The sequence below is a fragment of the Mustela lutreola genome, chromosome 16 (genome assembly GCF_030435805.1).
Source record: "Mustela lutreola isolate mMusLut2 chromosome 16, mMusLut2.pri, whole genome shotgun sequence".
Classification (NCBI taxonomy): domain Eukaryota; kingdom Metazoa; phylum Chordata; class Mammalia; order Carnivora; family Mustelidae; genus Mustela; species Mustela lutreola.
The window spans coordinates 37345154-37363351 of record NC_081305.1 but is presented as its reverse complement, the minus strand read 5'-3'; the positions used below and the strand labels follow the sequence as shown (position 1 = coordinate 37363351).

General features: G+C 49.5%; 1 protein-coding gene across 2 annotated transcripts; it reads right to left on the bottom strand.

Moving 5' to 3' along the window:
• Positions 1-1479: 1479 nt before the first annotated feature.
• LOC131818782 (protein C19orf12 homolog) lies at positions 1480-11693 on the bottom strand. Of its 2 annotated transcripts, none has more exons than XM_059153439.1 (3): positions 11321-11693; positions 6640-6809; positions 1480-3085 (listed from the first exon to the last, which is right to left on the bottom strand). In XM_059153439.1, the coding sequence occupies exons 1-3, from the start codon at positions 11356-11358 to the stop codon at positions 2802-2804; spliced, it is 492 nt and encodes a 163-aa protein (XP_059009422.1). In that variant the 5' UTR covers positions 11359-11693; the 3' UTR covers positions 1480-2801. The 2 variants fall into 2 exon arrangements, with proteins under 2 accessions (XP_059009422.1, XP_059009423.1); XM_059153440.1 differs by lacking the exon at positions 11321-11693 and adding an exon at positions 10937-11222.
• Positions 11694-18198: the final 6505 nt, after the last annotated feature.

Here is an 18198-nt window from a genome sequence, read left to right as displayed (position 1 = left end):
TTCCAGAATGGAAAGGCCAACCAGACAAGGACAATCCCCTAAAGCTAAGACTGTGCCGTTCCCACTTACCCCCCTAATGTTGGTTATCAATAGATTAGTGTCTGTTGTCAGAGACTGTACTGTTGTCAGTATAGTTCGGCTCATGGTACTCAGACAGCAATACCAATCACTGGACTTTGTTACTGAGACCCGCCTGGACCCATCATTGGGTCCTTCTCTAGGTTCCTCTGAGAGGGGGAAATGTGGAGGCCAAGAAAAACAAGGCTGTACCCACCTCGAGTCTAGCCCTGACATAAGTACAGCCATCTTGACAAAGCAAAAGCTGGCACTTTGCACCCACTCTCGACCCGCTCCCCTCCCCTCGTTAATATATGTGAGCAAGTAGTTAACTTGTAGAAATCACAATCCTGCAAGACAGGAGTCCCCCTTGGTTTACAAATGTCCCAGTGCTAAATCTCACTAACAAGGACACTTGATAGGAGGAATATGACATTCCACCAGGAAACTCCCAACTGTCTTCATTTTAGTTCCTCATTAGAGAGGAAAACGGCCTTGGCTTGACAATAACCAGCCCTCCAATATCCTGACAGTCTTCTTTACCCTGATAGCCCTTCTGAATATCCCCTTTGTCCTCACCCACCGCCGAGTCCACCCCTACTCTGCCTTTAAAAACTCTGACTGTAATCTGGTTCAGGGTCCAAGTCCCTACTCCGCTTTGTCGGGTATACTTGGGCCCAAGCTTAAGCTTGTCAAATAAACCCTCGTGTGATTACATTGGTGTTGTCTCCTTGGTGGCCTCCTGAACATGAAAACTTGGGAATAACAATGGTTTCTTTTTATCATTACTGGGTCCCCTCACCAAGGCTTCCTCCTCAGCTGCCTCCTTGTCCTGCTGGCAGCCCCCTGCTGTTTCCTGCTTATCTTGCTGCCATGGCTAGGCCAACCACAGGGGGCCAGCCCACAGCCAGCCCTCTGCTCAAGCCGGGGCCACCTCACCCTCTGCTGGGAACCAGCAATGGGGGTCTGGGGGCTTTCAACCCCACCTGGGATAATGGCCAGAGGCAGATGAACCCGGCCTTATCGCACCCACTAGCAAAGAAAAACTAATCAAACCAAGTTGTCTGTAATCACCCATCAAATCAATAATGTTCAAGACATTATCATCCTGGGGTGACTGGGTGGCTCAGTTGGTTAACTGTTTGCCTTCAGCTTAGTTCATGATCTCAGGTCTTTGGATGGAGTCCCACATCAGGCTCACTGCTCAGCAGGGAGTCTTCTTCTCCCCCTGCCCCTCCCGCCAGCTCATGCTCACTCTCTCTTGCTCTCTCTCTTGCAGAAATAAATAAAATCTATTACAAAAACATAAAAGACACTATCATCCCATTTCTTGGTGAGATGTGTACCCCCAGACTCTGTGGCAAGGAGAGCAAGTTGTCAATAGTGGCAACTTTGAATGAATTTTGACAGAATTTAACAAGCTTAAAAAATATTACATACTTTTTAATCCAGCAATTTCACCTTGAAGCATCTATCCCAAAGACTATTACAGACTACAGCACAAGCAGAATGTTAATACAACACTGTTCATCGTAGCAATGAAAACCACACCAGGGATAGGGCTAAATACGACAGAATATTATACACCCAGGAAACACAGTTTCAAGGAATTTAAACTTCATCACAAATGTTATTAAATGTTAATTGGTAAAAGCATTCAAACAGGTCTAAGCAGGGAGAATGTATATATGCTGGAAAGACGCATACACAGCATTAAAATGTTTGTATGAAACATACCAAATGTGTTAAGGGTGATTTTCTGGGTGGTCAAATTTGTCATGTTGTTACTATCCTTTTCTGGATAGATTGTTCTAAACTTTCACCAATAAACATTATTGACAAATAAAAGGAAATGAATGGTTTTCAAGGACTATGTAAAAACTGAGTTAAGAAATGCCCAAGAAATCGGTACAGGGGCTGCCTCTGGGGAGGGCCTGGGGCAGAGTTCATGCCAGAGGAAGTCTTGATTTCCTTTTGCACCATCTGGAGTCTTCAAAGTACCAGGCTGGTATCACCTATTCAAAATTTTTTAAAAATGAAGATTTTTGCCAAGAAAACAGAAGTAAGAATACTAAAATCAGAGAAGCCAAGAGGCAAGCCCGAGGGGAAAGCCCAGAAAGTGCTCTTACCTCCTAGGGGAGATAAGACTTGAGGTCTGGCCTGTCCTCTCAGGGCCAGCGCCCATCACAGTCACCCCAGGACTCAGCTAGTCCACACTGACTTCGCTCAGCAAGATCTGCTCCATCTGACCCAAAACTACCCAGAAGTTGGGTCAGGATTTTTCCCAGAAATGAAGGCAGTGTGGCCAAGGGAGGGGCTTCAGCAGACATAGGGGCTAGAACTCTGGGTAGGACCCTGTGTCCCCTGGGTCTGGGACAGTAGGGCCCAATACAGGAGCAATGAATGGGAGAGACTTTCCCCAACTCCACATTCACCTCTATGAGTTAGGAGAACCATCTACCATGGGGTTTTTTTTGTTCTGTTTTGTTTCATTTTGTTTGTTTGTTTGTTTTTAAGCTTTTATTTATTTATTTGACAGACAGAGATCACAAGTAGGCAGAGAGGCAGGCAGAGAGAGAGAGGAGGAAGCAGGCTCCCTGCCAGGCAGAGAGCCCGATGTGGGGCTCAATTCCAGGACCCTAAGATCATGACCTGAGCCGAAGGCAGAAGCTTAATCCACGGAGCCACCCAGGCGCCCCCAAGGAGAACTGTCTAAGTGGCCCACCGTCCTGTGGGTCAAAGAATCATCTAAGTGGCCTCCTCATCCCAGGAGGAGGTCTGTAGTCAATGTACAGGCCTTTGAGGAACTCTTTCACCATGGCCAGCAGCTGCTGCTTCAGGGCCTCGCTGCCCATGACCAGTGTGGTCAGCTGCACAGCGTCCGTCCAGTCCAGGTGCCCGAGGATGGCCATGGCTTCATTAAAGAGCTTTTGCTGCTCAGCGGGCGGCAGCTCCTTTATGATCTGAGGAATTGGCTCAAACCGTCCGCTTGTCATCCATGCACTGTAGAGGCCCCCGACAGCCCCCCCTAAAAAAAACAAGGAAGGTTCAGTTAGTTGGTCCTTATTCATAAATGGTGGCCTCAGGCTCTTGCTGGGAGCATGTCCACCGCCGTGACGAGTGAGCACATTCACACATGGGTGGGAACAGGCTTGGCTTCGCGTCCGCTCCACCCCACAGTGTGGGGGACAAAGGTTTCTGGGGTCATCAGTCCATTTGGCTCAGATAACTGACATCCAGACTTGCCCTTCCCTAAGCTCTAGACTCACAGATGCAGCACAAAGCATCTCCCACCTCACAGCTCTGAGAACTGAAATCTCCAGGGTCTGCAGGTTTCCTGCTTCCCACGAAACTCTCTCATCTTAAAGGACAGAGCTGAGAAGCCAGTGCATTTTCAAGGAGAATCATCTCAGTGGTGAGGTTGAGTTTTCCCCATAATATGCTCTTTGCCCCTGAACTTTGGAAATTTCCAGTGAAATCCTGGGACTAAAGGATCCTGGGGACACAGAAGGAGACCTTTCCTCAGAAAGCACCTGTTTTTCATGCCAGCCCTCAAGAGTTATATGATGATAACTATCGAATATAACTCATTCAATTATTTCTCTTCCTGTGACCCCGAAAAGGCATAGCCATTATTTTTAAAGGTAAATTTATGATCAAATTTCAGATGCACAATGTTGGGACTTGAAGCCCTCATGTCAAGGGAAAGTTCTATCTGATCAGGTGGGGGCAGGTCTGCTAAGGAAGGCGCCCTGGGGCACGGGTCCCCAACTCAGGTGCCCTCCAGGGACAGGCAGGTAGCTGAGAGGAGTGAAGAGGACTGAGTGAGCCTGTGGGTGATGAAGAACAGGATCGTGTCTAAGGGGTGGGGGCTACCCCTCGCCAGCCCACTGCTACCACACAGAATCCCACATGTGTATCCTGGAAAAAGTTCCATGATTATTAAATAGCAGTCATCAGATATTAATAGATACAGCCCAGCTGTACTTAGCGACTCACTCTGAAAGAGCAGAGCATGGAAAGGGGAGACACTGAATCCACAGTGGACAAACAAGCAAACACAACCTTAACCAGTCGATCAAGGTGGACACAGTCCGGGAGGCTGTCGGTGTCACATGTCCCTGAAATGAAACAGGCATTCCGCTGCTGTCTGCCGTATGCTTTCCCAAGGTCCACACCCCTGGGCTAACCATGAGCAACCATCAGGCCGACCCAAACGGGGAGGCATTATACAAATAACTGCCCAGGACTCCTCACCAGTACCCAGGCCATGAAAGCAGCAAAGTCCGAGCAACTGTCACAGAGCTGGGGAGACGGAGTAAGGAGACATGAGGATTAAATGCTCTGTGATCCCTTGAGATGGATTCTGGGACAGGAAAAGATTGTAATGCAAAAACGGGCAAAGTACAAAGAAAGTCTGGAGACCAGTTAGTACGGACACGTCAGTGTTGGTTTCTTATTTTTCACAAATGCACCGTGGTGGTAATGTTACAGGAACTGGGTGAGGGATATGTGGGCGTTCTCTGCACAATCTCACCAACGTGTCTGTAATTCTACTACTGCTGCAGAATTAGAGGTTTATCTGAGAGAATATAGCCCAGGCTGGAGAGAACCCAGTTGTGGGCTGGACCCCGCCAGCAGGCAGTAAAAGCTGCACCCTCTCAGGAAGCCAAGTGTGGAGGCATCTGGAGGCACACAGTTCCCCTGGGGCTGAGCCCAGGCCAGCATCAGGCCCAAGAGAATGAGCACTGCCCCTAGTCAGCCTTCCCCTTCTGCTCCAAAAGAAGGGAGGATTTGGGGAAGGGAAACCCGTCATTTACAGGTTTTACTGAATTTTAGCCCACGACACCCATGAAGAGCTCAGAGCTGACAAACATTTCAATCAACTGCACTAAACCTTTATGAGAATGTCAATATTTGATTTAAAGCAGCACTTCATGCAAACAATCACCAGGAATATCGACCAGCAAATTACTAACTCTTTGGACAAGAGAAAATTCCTTGGTTTTCTGGGTAAAATGATGCTCCGCCCACGACTAGTGGCTTCAAGGAGCAAATCCCCGGGTTCCCCTGGCAGACGTCCTGTTCTCTACCAGCTCTGACAGAATCTGAATAAGATATGTGCTCCCACTATGGCATCTGGGAACAGCTCTAGGATAAATGAGCCCATCAAGCCCTCCCCTGAACACATTAGGTGGGGCTGGGGGACAAAGATGTAGAATGTCACTGAGGAAGGAGGCCATGGCCACTTCTCCTCCCTCACTGGATGCTCCTTGGATGGTGAGAGGCTGAAGTCAGGACTCCCTAATTCACAGGTGGGAAAGGGACATGTACAGGTGGAAGGTCTGGGGCCGCCCACACACTGATTTACTCCCCAGTGTGAGCTCTGCATCATGAAACGTCCTTGAACGCCAGTCCTGCCACAGAAAGGCAGAACAGGGCAGGAAGTCATGCCGGGAGCTGGAAACAGAAGCAGACAGGCAGTCACCTCTCCAGCCTGTGCTCATGGGAGGACTGCGGCAGTGCTGTGAGCTCTCCCACGTCCCCAGCACAGGCTGCCCAGCACAGAGCAGGCATTCAGTGAGGTATCTGCTAAGCCCAGTGCAGTAGACCATGCATTTGTCAACCCCTATGCTGCAGGGTCCATCTGAGGGAATTCCCAGGAGGTGTAATCCCGCCCCTCCTCACATCAGACCCGCACAGCAGCCTGCTCTCTGGTGCCACCTGGCCCAAGGGGGAGACCACACCAGAATCCTCCCTACTCCTAAGATGTAGGAAGCAACCCCATCCCAGCTCCAAGAAATGATGTGAAAATTAGCCAAACCCTCATTCATAGCCAAAAACTGTCTCTCAAGTTGAAGCAGGTGGCAAAAGCGGGGGACAGGATAGTTTGTTGCTTTTGCTGCATTAGACTGTTGGTTTCAGAATGGGGTGGTCTCCCTGAACGAGCTCATGTAACATGACCAGACAGCATCTGCTCCTAGGAGGTGCTCAGTAAATTCCAGCTTCCTCCCTGCTTCCCTTCTGCAGTGACATGTAATGGTGACAGGGGAAGGAGAGCATCCAAGGGACCCAGGACACCCTTATATCGTCAGAGGTCCAGACACATCCCTGAGGGGAGAGGTGCCCTCCAGGTCTGCATGAGTCATATGTCATTTGCAAGAATGCCCTGCGTGTCTGAGACCATCACACTCAGAAGCCTGTGTTTTCAATGGGATGAATTCGGGCCACAAAGACCATGTCACAGAAGCCACCTCAACTCGACAAACATCTTTCACAGGACAGGGATTTCTATGTGGTCTCTGTGGTTTCTTTCTTTCTCTCTCTCTTTATTTATTATTTGACAGAGGGAAACACAGGGAGAAAAGGAACACAAGCAGGGGCAGAGGGACAGGGATAAGCAGGCTTCCCGCTGAGCAGAGAGCCTGAGGTGCGGCTGGATCCCAGGACATTAGGATCATGACCTGAGCCGAAGGCAGATGCTTAACAACTGAGCCACCCAGGTGCCCCATCTTTGTGGTTTCAAGGACTTTTTCACAACACCCCCTCGGCTGGCTGCCCCTTCAGGAAGATTACACGTACCAACAGCTAGTCCGAGCGGACCCCCGAGCAGACCACTGATGAAGACCACACCTCCTGTGATCAGGGCGCTTTCCATAGAGTACCTGACAGCCACCTTCATCTTCTGATTCTCAGAGATGGAGCACAGCAGCTTCATGATGTCTTTCATCAAGTAGGGTTTCTTGGCGAGCCTCGAAGGAAGCATTTCAAAGGGAAACTCTTAATGAGTATCAGAGTATGTGCACCCAAATGTCACTCTTGCTAAAGTTTGGAGGACAGCCTCACGCAAAGAACAGGAGCTCTGCTGTATGCGGAACTGACAGCACCCAGCAACGTGATGGGTTCCTTGTCACAGAGGAAGTCGGGGAGCTGCTAGTTAATAAGCACACAGAACCCGCAGAATGCATGAGAGGTCTTCCTTGCATAACTTCTCATTCATGACAGATTACGGAACAGGCCCAGCCACAAGCTGCATCTGTTCATCACAAGTGAGGCAAGCGTGTCCTCTCTCTTTTCTGCAGCCTTTCTGCTGGCTCAGGCAGCCCCAGTGCACAGAGCCTGGCAGAGGGCAGAATGTCCCAGCCTCGAGTCTTCTGTCGTGTGACAGGGCAATGGAGCTCATGCCAAGCCTGAGAAGGGGAAAGTACTGGGCTCCATGAGAACACTGGCCTGTGCCCACACCTGTCTGCCCCATGACCCTGAACAGACTCCTCACCTGTAAAGGGAGCTAAACCGCCTACAAGCTGGATTCTGGAAAGGTCTGAGGGGAATGGATGCAAAGTTCCTGGTATGAGTCTGGAACACGCAGCCCTGAGACTTGATGGCTCTAAATAAATGTTCTGTTACTGATACCACTGGCTTTTCTTTCTTTCTTTCTTTCTTTCTTTCTTTCTTTCCTCCTACCTTCCTTCCTTCCTTCTTCCTTCCTTTTTTCCTTCCTTTCTTCCTTTCTTTCTTTTTCGTTCTTTCTAAGATTTATTTACTTATTTATTTGACAGGCAGAGATCATAAGTAGGCAGAGAGGCAGGCAGTGGGGGTGGGAGCAGGCTCCCTGCTGAGCAGAGAGCCTGATACGGGACTCCATCCCAGGACCCTGAGATCATGACCCGAGTGGAAGGCAGAGGATTTAACCGATTGAGCCACCCAGGCACCCCCATCCACTGGCTTTTCTGTAAGCAAATGCTCCTAATGCCCTTCCAGTTCTACACGGGGGATAGTAAAGGCAGGGACAGGACGGCACTAAGGATGACCAGTAAAGTGAGACAACCAGAGAATAAAATAAACCAAAGTAGTTGAGGGATTTGCATGTCTTTGGATAGACAGACAGACCTTTGGAACAATGACCTTAGAACAATTCTTGCGGTCAGTAAACTGTTGGCCACAATGATGGGAAACTGGTAGGCACACAGGTCAAGGGCAGGGTAGGCTCTGCCTCAGCGTCAGTGAGCATAGAGAGCCACAACACTGACGGGCCACCTGACAGGACCCAGAAGTAAAATCAAAGTGGCCATGAGCTGGTGCTTCTCCTTTTGGCTTCAGCTGGACCCAAGGCTAGAAGGGCACTTCCTTTCCTTCACTCCCCTTTTCATGCAAGCAGTGCCTATAGGAACTTGACACAGTTTGGGGCAGACTCTGTTGCTCAAGAACTCTTGGTTACATCTCCTTTTAACACAAGGAAAATCCAGAACCAGACACTCATGTAGAATCATCCTCTCAATCCTGGGAGAGAATTTTGAGTCCCAAGAACAACTTTCTGGGTCTGCTGGATCACTACAGTCAGGGTTCAGAACCTCTCTGCCATTCCAGAAGAGACAGTTAATGTCCTGGGCTCTGGCCCCTGTCATGTTCTGAGTCAGTGATTCTCCACAAGCGCACCCCACTTTGGACAGCAAGACTGTAAGAGACCATGACCCTGACATCTGACATCAGCTACTTAGTCCTCGAGTTCAGAAAGTGCAAACAAGCACCTCTCAAAGTGTCTTTTTGACCAAGTGGGGTATAGAAGCAATGGAGGGGCCGGCCCTGCAGGGGTGCTCAAGGGACTGAAGAAGAAGTCAGGAGTGCCTGTCCCCACTCTGGCACCATGTGCCCTGGACCTGCCAGCACACCTCCGAGCTTCCTGCACCTTTGCTCACTACTGCAACCCCTTGTAGACAGAGTCCATGCCGCCTCCTCCACCCTGGAAGACAGCCCACGTGAGGGTCATGACTTGTCCACACACGAAGGTCACAATAATAAAATAGCATTATAACAGCAAAGGGACTGCCCATGGCAGAAGTCACTGAGAAATGAGGGGATGGAAGCTGTGACTTGACTTACCCAATAGCCATGGTGCTGTAAAGCTATGCAAATGAGTTTTATTTCAAATATTGATAACCAAGGGAATGATTATCATGGTAAAACCTTTTAAAAGCTGACCATCCTCCTGTAAAACAGCTAATCATCATATAGTTTATATCCAGGTTATATCCAGCTTTCTATTTGTCATTATGCTGAAAAAGGGGAGATGGAGTTCGGACTTGGGAAGGCCCCTCTGGGGGAAGGCAGTGAGCTTCCCGTTTCCAGGTGGGCGAAGACCCCAGGAATGGTTTGCAAGGTTGGCTTCCTGGCCAGGGCACTCTGTCCAAACACCACTCCTAAAACAGGGTTTCTGCACATTAATGGACCTGCACTCCAGAAACACTTTCTGCACAGCAAGAAAATGAGTGGATAGGAGGCAGGAAACAGCCACTTCGTATTCTGTAGTCCATCTAAAAACCTAGATTCCCACTTGCTCTGAATGTCTTCATACAAACGCACAGGGCCTAATAAGGCTTCATCATGCAAAGACTACTTACTCCCAACCTCCACCAGCCCAAGGCAAGAGCCCAGGGCTCTGCAGACCTGGAGGGCCAGCAGGTGTCCTGGCGTGTGGAAAGGCACAAGAGGATGTGGCTCACCTCTGGCTGAGTTCAACAGCTTCACACCACAGCAAGACGTGGCACTGTGGCTGCCTCAATGCAAGACAGAGCTGGTTTAATTTCTGTGTGAGAATCATTTTAGACTTTAGAGCATCAATAGACTGTTGTGGAAGAAAGATTTGTCACCCCATCTCCTGAGTCCTTGCTGGAAAGCCCAGCCTCCTGACTTCTCGGGGACTGCCAGATTGAGGAAGAAAGCCAGTTCTGCTTCCCCTCCCACTCCAAGCTTGCCTTTGTCCGTGAGCAGCAAGGAAGCCAGTAAGGAGGGAGGAGGGAGGAAGAGTACTCTGATGGGGACAGACCTCAGAGGGTGGGAATGGGGTCTCCCCTCCCCATATCACATCTATTTCAGAATCAGATTTGTCCAAAACACGGGCTCTGGTCACAGAAAGCCCATCTGCCAGCCACAGGGAAGGCAAATGTCAACTTGAACCCCTGGTTTCTTGCAAGTACCAGGCTGGTCTGCTGGTGACAGCAAGGTTCTGGGGAAGAGGGAGATGAGCCCATCCCTGGGACTGCAGCCTGGCTTTTTGAGATGGACCAGATTGTGAGAGAGCAGGGAGAGGAAGGCTTCAGAGCTAACGGAGACCCACATGCACTGTGTTTAAAAAAAAAAAAAAAAAAAAAAAAATATATATATATATATATATATATATATATATATATATATATATTGGAAAAGCAGAGCCTCTTAAGGAGTCAGAGTGATCTTGCTCACCTGCCATCCTCAGTACTTTCTACTTCTCTTTTGGAATTTATGAAACTCCTCTGTGTGGCCTGACTCTTGCAAGCCTTGTGTCCCCCACCTCTGCAGGCCTTGTGCAAAGGTCGCATGTGGACCCTACCAGCACTGTCCGATTAGCCCCCAGACTTTTTAATGACTGAAGTGTTGCCAGTATTTAAAAATAAGATTTCACATCCATCTGATTCCTGATTTCTCTCGAAAAATCAAAAGAGCAAGTCCCCTGGACCATCTTCCCTTAGCCAAAGAGGAGGTCCTGCCTTCTGTCTTCCATAGGCCCTGGCAGGGCGACCTTACCTGACCAGGGACCCATAAGTAGGTCATCTGCAACCTCTCAAAGTCCCCCGCTTCCTCTTTTAAAGGCTAAAGAAGCCACCAGTCCCCACTGTAGGAATTTTCCCCTCGGAGATCCCTGACATCCACTCCTGATCATCTCTGAACTTTTCCCGCAGGGTGAGGCCAGGGGTGCTGCCTCACGGGGTATCCTAGGACAGTTCCAGATCTGTAACACCTGCCGCCCCACCCACGCACCTGGGACGCAGAGGAGGGTGACGCGCACCCCAGGTTACTGAGGAAGGCAGAGAGAGGCGGGTAACTGGGGTGCTCAAACACGTACCGGAGTCCAGGTCCCTGAGACCAGCTGCTTGGGTTGTAACCCCAGCTGGGCTGCTTCAGCTTATTTCTGGCGTGAGGTCAGCCTCTCCATGCCTCGGTGTCTTTACGTGGCAAATGAATACTTCAGCGACGTGGACTCGGCTCCCCAGCCGGCAGACCCCCCAGGCACCGCGCCCCAGCGCCCCGCCTCACCAGAGCCACGGGGACACTGAGACCTTCACCTGTTGGGATGCGGCCCCGGACGGACGCCAGAGAGACCTGAGCCCGCTCTTCCCCGGACCCCGCCCCGCCCCGGGTCTCCTCTCCGCGGGGCCTCCCAGCGCGCAGGCTCTGCCCCGCTGCCTTCAGCTTCGCCCGCGCGGGAGGCCTTCAAGTCGCCACTCACCACTTGGCCCCCACGGCCACAGCCGGTATCCCCGCCATCGCCGCCACCCCCTGCGGTGACACCCTCAGGGCCGCTGCTGCCACGTCCTGCTGCGCGGGCTTCCGCTGCCTGGCCCGCTCTCGCCTTGGCAGGGTCTGACGCCGAGGACTCTCGCGGAGCTTCTGCTCGACGTCGGGAGTCTAGGCCTGGCGCTGGAGTCTGGACAGAAGTCCCCGTGGCGCTCAGGCAGCGCTCCTGCACGTGCACCGCCAGCCCTCTACCGCAGCCCGCACTTCTTTTAGCTGGCCTTCCCTTGAGCTTTCCTCAGTTCCCCGGAGAGGCCTCTCTCTCTCTTTGCCCCTTGATTCAGGATCTCTGACTCTTACGTCTGCGGAAGCTCCTCCTTCCCTCAGTGGGCGTGGTAGGCAGCCCAGCAAACTGGGGAAATCCCTGGTGCAAACTTAATGTGTCCTGAATGTATGGGCCAAATCCCATATAAACTGGCATAAGGTGCCTGCACCAGGTGCCCCTGGGTCAGTGGTTTGAAAGGCTGTGTGCTGGCTTTACTCCTCGGGTTCCAAGGAAAGGGGGAGGCCCAGCTTCCAGGACAAAGCTGAGGTTGGGGAACCTCTTGGGAGGGGGCAGATGTGGGGATGAGGCAGGGAATATTTTAGAGGGAGTGTGAAGATTCCCTGCACTCCCACCCCACCCCGACACACACGCGCACACACTAACACTCAGGGGCTGGCCTGGAACCATCTCAGATCTGAAAAAGGCTCTGGGGGCTTTCCATGGAGTGTCAGGGTCCAGGCTCTAACCCAGGTCCAGCTGGCTCAAAGCCCTCACTGTAACCCTCACTGGTCCTGGCTTTCCTGGATGCTGTGCGCACCCAGAGGATGGGCCTCTTCCAACTGCCAGAGTCTTCTTTTTGTTTTCTTCTTTTCCTTTTTTGGAAGGGAAAGTACTTTGAGAGTATATATGCACCACACACACACACACACACATATACACACACACACACACCATATATTTGTACATATATATATATATATATATATATATATATATATATATATACAACAGTATATACATGCCCTAGTAGGGTTTTTTTAAAAGATATGTTTGCTGACTTACAAAAAGCTGTACATATTTAATATATACAACTTGACGATGATGTGGGAAAAAAAGGCAGGAGAAAAAGTAATAAATATCATTACTACCTACAGCCCAGGCAGGCAGAGTGACTTTCCTCTAGAAAAGGAATGTCAGCACTTCGCTAAGGGCAAAAAGCACTCTTAGCTCAACCCCAGGACCCTGTAAGTCTATTTTAACATACAAAAATTTCTTGGGAAACTTTCTTTATCTCTAACCCCCAAAATATATGTTGTTAATCATCCCCCAAGCATATGGCCCCCCATACCCATCTGAAGGGACTCATGACAGAGTTTTTACTAAATTGTAATAGATGACAGTTCCTCACAATAGCTAGCCCCCTCAGGATCATGGACACCTTGTTTCTTTATTACTTGGGAGGCTTACACTAATTCCCTCCCAACTTGAAAGTATATAATGAGCCACTTCTCACCACCTTAGTGCAGCTCCTTCTGCTCTCAAGTCCTGTCCCCATGCTTTAATAAAACCACCTTCCTGCACCAAAGATGTCTCAAGAATTCTTTCTTGGCCATTAGCTTCCAACCCTTTTAGCTGGGTCCTACATCGATGAGTTTGGAGATAAGTATACACCTGTGAGACCATCAACACAATCTACACTATAATCATCTCCATCACTCCAGAAATTTCTTCTGCCCTCTTTATTATCATTATCACTTGTGTGTGTTTTATTATCATTATCACTTGTGTGTGTGTGTGTGCGTGCACACTTAACATAAGAGTTACCCTCTTTAATATGCGTTTAGTATACAACAGTATTAGCTATAGCCGTGTGCTGTGTAGATAAGCACTTACTTATCTTCCAGAACTGAAACTTTGTACTCTTTAACTATCATCATTTTGCTTATTCCCTTTCCCTCCTGTCCTCATTGTGAGAAAGGGGCTCAAGTATTAACAAGGGTTCCCTGGGCACAGTGAATCACCTTATCCATTTCCAAATAGGAGCTTTTGCTTGAGTTTGGGTGACAACCATCTCCAGCTCAGGCCTGGGGGAGATTTTCCCATTTCTCTGCGGGCAGCTCCCTCTGGAGGCTCATTAAATAATTAGGCTGCTGACGTCCCCAGAGGTGGGAAGGGGAGCACTGGTAGACAGGAAGATGCTAGAAGGGAGAGAAACTGCAAAGTCAGGGCCCTCCAGAGAAGTTGAGCTGTAAGAAGTCCAGCAAACGTTGCACCTGTCGACAAACTGGGACCTTCATTCTGACATGAATGATGTCATAAAATGGAAACAGACACCAAAGCCCATGGATGTAACACATGATACCACAGTCTCCTAGTGACAGCCAGGCCTCCTGCAGCGTGGTCCTATGAATGACAGGTGCACAGTGGGGTCCCAATCATAGTGACTGCGCACTGACCCAGCATCCAGACAGTGCCCTCGTGATGCTTACCGTGCTGATGTCTGTCTGAGTGACCTCAGGAGGGTCATTCAGCTTCTCTAGGCCTCAGTTTGCTGATTTGGGAAATGACGACAACAATCGTGCCTTCCCTCAGGGTTATTCTGAAGGTTAAAGGAGGTAACATGTAGGGATCTAGATTATTTTTGTTCATATCATAGTGTGTGAAAAGGAAAAACATCCCCAGAGTCCCAAAAGTGAGCCTCATGTCCAGAGAGGCAGGAAATCATATTCCACCCCCACTGTCACAACCCACCATCCACAATCCACCATTCTGGGGGTCCAAGAATCCCCCAGCATGCGAGGCTGCGTTCATAGAGCCGGCGCGGACTTGGGCCCGTACATTCACCAACATTAATGTAGCACCTTGAGCTTCCCAAGGTCCCTGGGCTCTCTCCTGGGTCTGCTGAGGGGAGCGAGGAGCAGCCCTAGGCCTAAAATTCAGAGATCCTGAATCAAAGGCCAAAGGGAGACAGAGTCCCCAGGAAGCATCTGCAGGCTTGAGGAAGATGCAAGGTGAAATGTCCATCTAGAATGTGTGTGGGCTGGGGTACAGGGGCAGAGGCTGGACGCGAAGAGTGTAGTGTGGGGGCCACAAGGCCCTCTGAGGCCAGAGCCTGGTTCCCCCAACCTTTTCCAGAGTTCCAGTCAGCAGCTCCTAACTTATGTGGCTTTTTCAGGATAATCCCACTCAGCCCCAGGGCTGGATAATGCCACACATGGGTCACACACTCAGAAACCCTTGTGACCTCTTTTTTTTTTTTTTTTTAAAGATTTTATTTATTTATTTGTCAGAGAGAGAGAGAGTGAGAGCGAGCACAGGCAGACAGAGTGGAAGGCAGAGGCAGAGGAAGAAGCAGGCTCCCTGCGGAGCAAGGAGCCCAATGTGGGACTCGATCCCAGGACGCTGGGATCATGACCTGAGCCAAAGGCAGCTGCTTAACCAACTGAGCCACCCAGGCGTTCCCCCCCTGTGACCTCTTAATTAAGCATATGAGTAAGCTTGATGTCACTTTGAAAACTAAAATCTTATGATCTATTTTTTTTTACTTTAAATTACCTCTAAGAAGGCTTAGGGGTCCCAGGAATCTGGATCCAGACTTGTAGACAGTCATTTTTTTCCCAAGGCAGCCAGAGAGAGAGGGTTTGGGGTCAGGAGAAGTTCCAGCCCCTTATGGTGGGCCTAGGACCCGCTTCCTTCCTTGGTCCTGGGGTGGAGGAGGTCTCTGCAGCCCCCAGTCTCTTCTCCAGGATGCATGCCATCTTTTTGGTATGTGAAGTGTTCAGTGCAGTGGGAGGCACCTATCAGGGGAATTGATTCATTAGTTTGCTAGGGCCCTATAACCAAGGACCACAATGTGGGGGGCCTAAAACAGGATTTTATTGTCTCTGTTTTGTAGATGAGTCCAACGAGCCTGCTCCCTCTGAAATCGGTGGGGCAGAATTGTCCCTTGCCTCTTCCTAGCTTCTGGGAGTGGCCAGCAGTCCTTGGCAATCCCTTGGCTTGAATCTGTGCCTCTGCATCTGTCATCACTTGCCATCCCCCGTGTGTCTGTGTCTGCGCCCCAGGTTCCCTCTGCTTATTAGGGCACCAGTCATACGGGAGTGAATGCCCACCCTGCAGACCTCATCATAACTCGATTACACCTGCTGACTCTATTGTCAAATAAGGTCACATTTACAAGTACCAGGGGTTAGGACTACAACTATCCGTTTGGGGCGACACAATTCAATGCCAAACACCAGGAAGTCAACAAATGCCCACCATGATGATAAGCACGTGAGTGTGCACACGGTCTGTGCTGGCACAAGGAAACTACAGGCTCAGCCCAGCCTTGTGTCAAAGTCGCCATGCGCAGAGGGACCCTCGGGACGGCTACCTTTGGTCTTGGAGGGGCTGCGTTCTGCAAGGACTGTTGCCAGACAAGCTGGCTTTGGGAGTGGTAATGAGCCTGTCCCGGCTTCATCGTTGTTCTTCTGAATGTTTAAATATTCTCTTCCTTGGTGGTTACATCCTTCAGATATTTGCAGACCGCTATCCTGCCCCTCGGTCATTAGCGCCTGTCTGCATATTTGCCATGGTGTGTTGTTATTATCATTGTTGTTGTTCCTATGTCCTCCCTGCATGCTCAGTCGGTCCCTCAGCCACCATCACTGTTGCCTGAATTTCCTGCAGGTTCCCAGCCCTGCAAGCACCGAGTTACCGGGATGGAGCATCAGAAGTCAGTAGTCAGGTGACAGGGGACAGCTCACAGGCCCTCTGGCTCCCTTCTCCTCTGTTGCTTTTGTCAATTTCCTTTACGAGCTAAGTGAAAAACAGCGTGCTTACAGTGCGAATGCAGTTTCCAGACAAATCCCCTGCCCCTGCTTCCATCCAGACAGTCCCCAGTTTCCTCAGCTATGAAATGAGGATAAGAACCCTTGCCCTCAACACCCTGGGATTGCTGTGAGGACGGATGAGAGCAGAGCGGAAAGTGCCTTGTACACTACAAAGCGGGGAGAGATTGATGGTACCAGCAATGCCTTCAATGCATGAGTGGATCTCTGCAGAATGTTCCAGGGGTCTGCTGCTCTAAAAGCTAGAGATTCCAAATTAGAATTTACAAAATGAACTCGATAGAACTGAGACTCACCCTAAAATCTGTTTGTTGAAAGAATAGAGAGGTGCCCTACTTGAAAATCTACCGTCAGATTTTAGTATTCCAAATCAGTGTGGAACTCAGAGCCGGATGGGCCCTTGGAGACAAGCTGGAGATGCCCTGAGGGGGCTCTGGAAGGTTATGCTGCTATAAAAGACTTGGAAAAACAAAAACAAAAACAAAACAAAAAAACCCCCACCTTGTCTTCCATCTGAGATCTCACTGAAGAGTTCTCTGTATGGGGAAGACTTATTTCCAGTCTGACAAGAATGATTTTCAATGGTTCAGTTGAACACGCAATTCTCACACAGGTATTTCTATAATTATCCTGTTTCAGTTAGAAAACAGTTTCTGGAACAATGGGACTCTTATTGTACTGTCTTTCTGTTATAATAGATGTTTTATTACAGAAAATGATGGTAGCATCACTATTATGATTCTGGAGTTCTTATTTCAAACTGCTCATAGGATGGAAATTCTTTCTCCCTAGTAGTTTTCACTTTAATGCTGCTTTGGTTGTTTTTGTTTTCTGTATTAAACTTTGGTGTGTCCGGGATTTTGTTCCATGGCAGAATATGGGGTGTTTGTTTGTTTTTCTGTTTGTTTGCTCCATACAGACTGTGGCCGAGTCCCCCTGGTGTGTGTTTGTTTCCATGTTGTTGGCATGTGGTGCACACGGTTTCTTTAACCTGCCAGCTGCGTTGTTGTACACGTGTGTGTGCTTCAGTCTGCTCAAGTTGCCATAGACTGGGGGCCTTAAATAACACTGATTCCCCATGGTTTGGGAGGCTGGAAGCCCAAGATCGAGGTGCTGGCAAGGCAGGATTCATTCAGAGACGTTCTGGCTCGCAGGCCTGCCATCCTGTGGTGGGCTCGTAGGACTCTTCTTTGTGTCTGTGTCAGGGAAGGAGGATCCATGTCCCTGGTGTCTCTTCTGAGAACAGGAATCCTATTACATCAGGGGTCCACCTTAGGACCTTTTCGAACCTTAATTACCCCCTTATCAGCTCCATCTCCAAAGACAGTCACACTGGGTCTAGGGCCTCAACATGAATTTGGGGACACATAATTTATTGGATAGCCCTGAATTTGTTTTTTTATTGCTGAAGAAATGCCCAGAGATCTTGTATTGAATGAACCTGATAAACAATATTTCAAGAAGGAGTAAATAGTGTTAGTGAAGATGGGATAGAGACCTTGAAACTTGGGGCATACTTCAATTAAGTAATATTGTATTTCAGATGGTAGTGCACGGTGGGGAGAAGAGTGGAGAGGGGGAGGGGGCAGGAGTCCCCATCTTAATTCACTGGTCTCAGACCCCCAGTTGTTGGAAGCCCAGCCTGGATCTGGAAGCACGTTCCTTGACTCCAGCACAATGGTCTTAGCTGCCAGGAACTCACCACCTGCAGGAAGGCTCATGAATCTTGGACATCAAATCTAACTAAAGTTAGGCCCAGGGGACCTCTCCACAATGAAAAGATTTAAGGACCATAAAAATCCCCAAATACTTGGCCACACATTCCCATACTATCAGACCACCTCTGAGACCAGCCACCATTTCCACATGTCCCTGGTGAAACACACTCTCTGCTTAGAGTCCAGAACTGCTAGTGGGGGTACAGGTCCTGAGCCCTTGGAAGAGCTGTGGCTCCCCAGTCACAGTCTTTAACTAGACAGAGCTCAAATCTTCTAG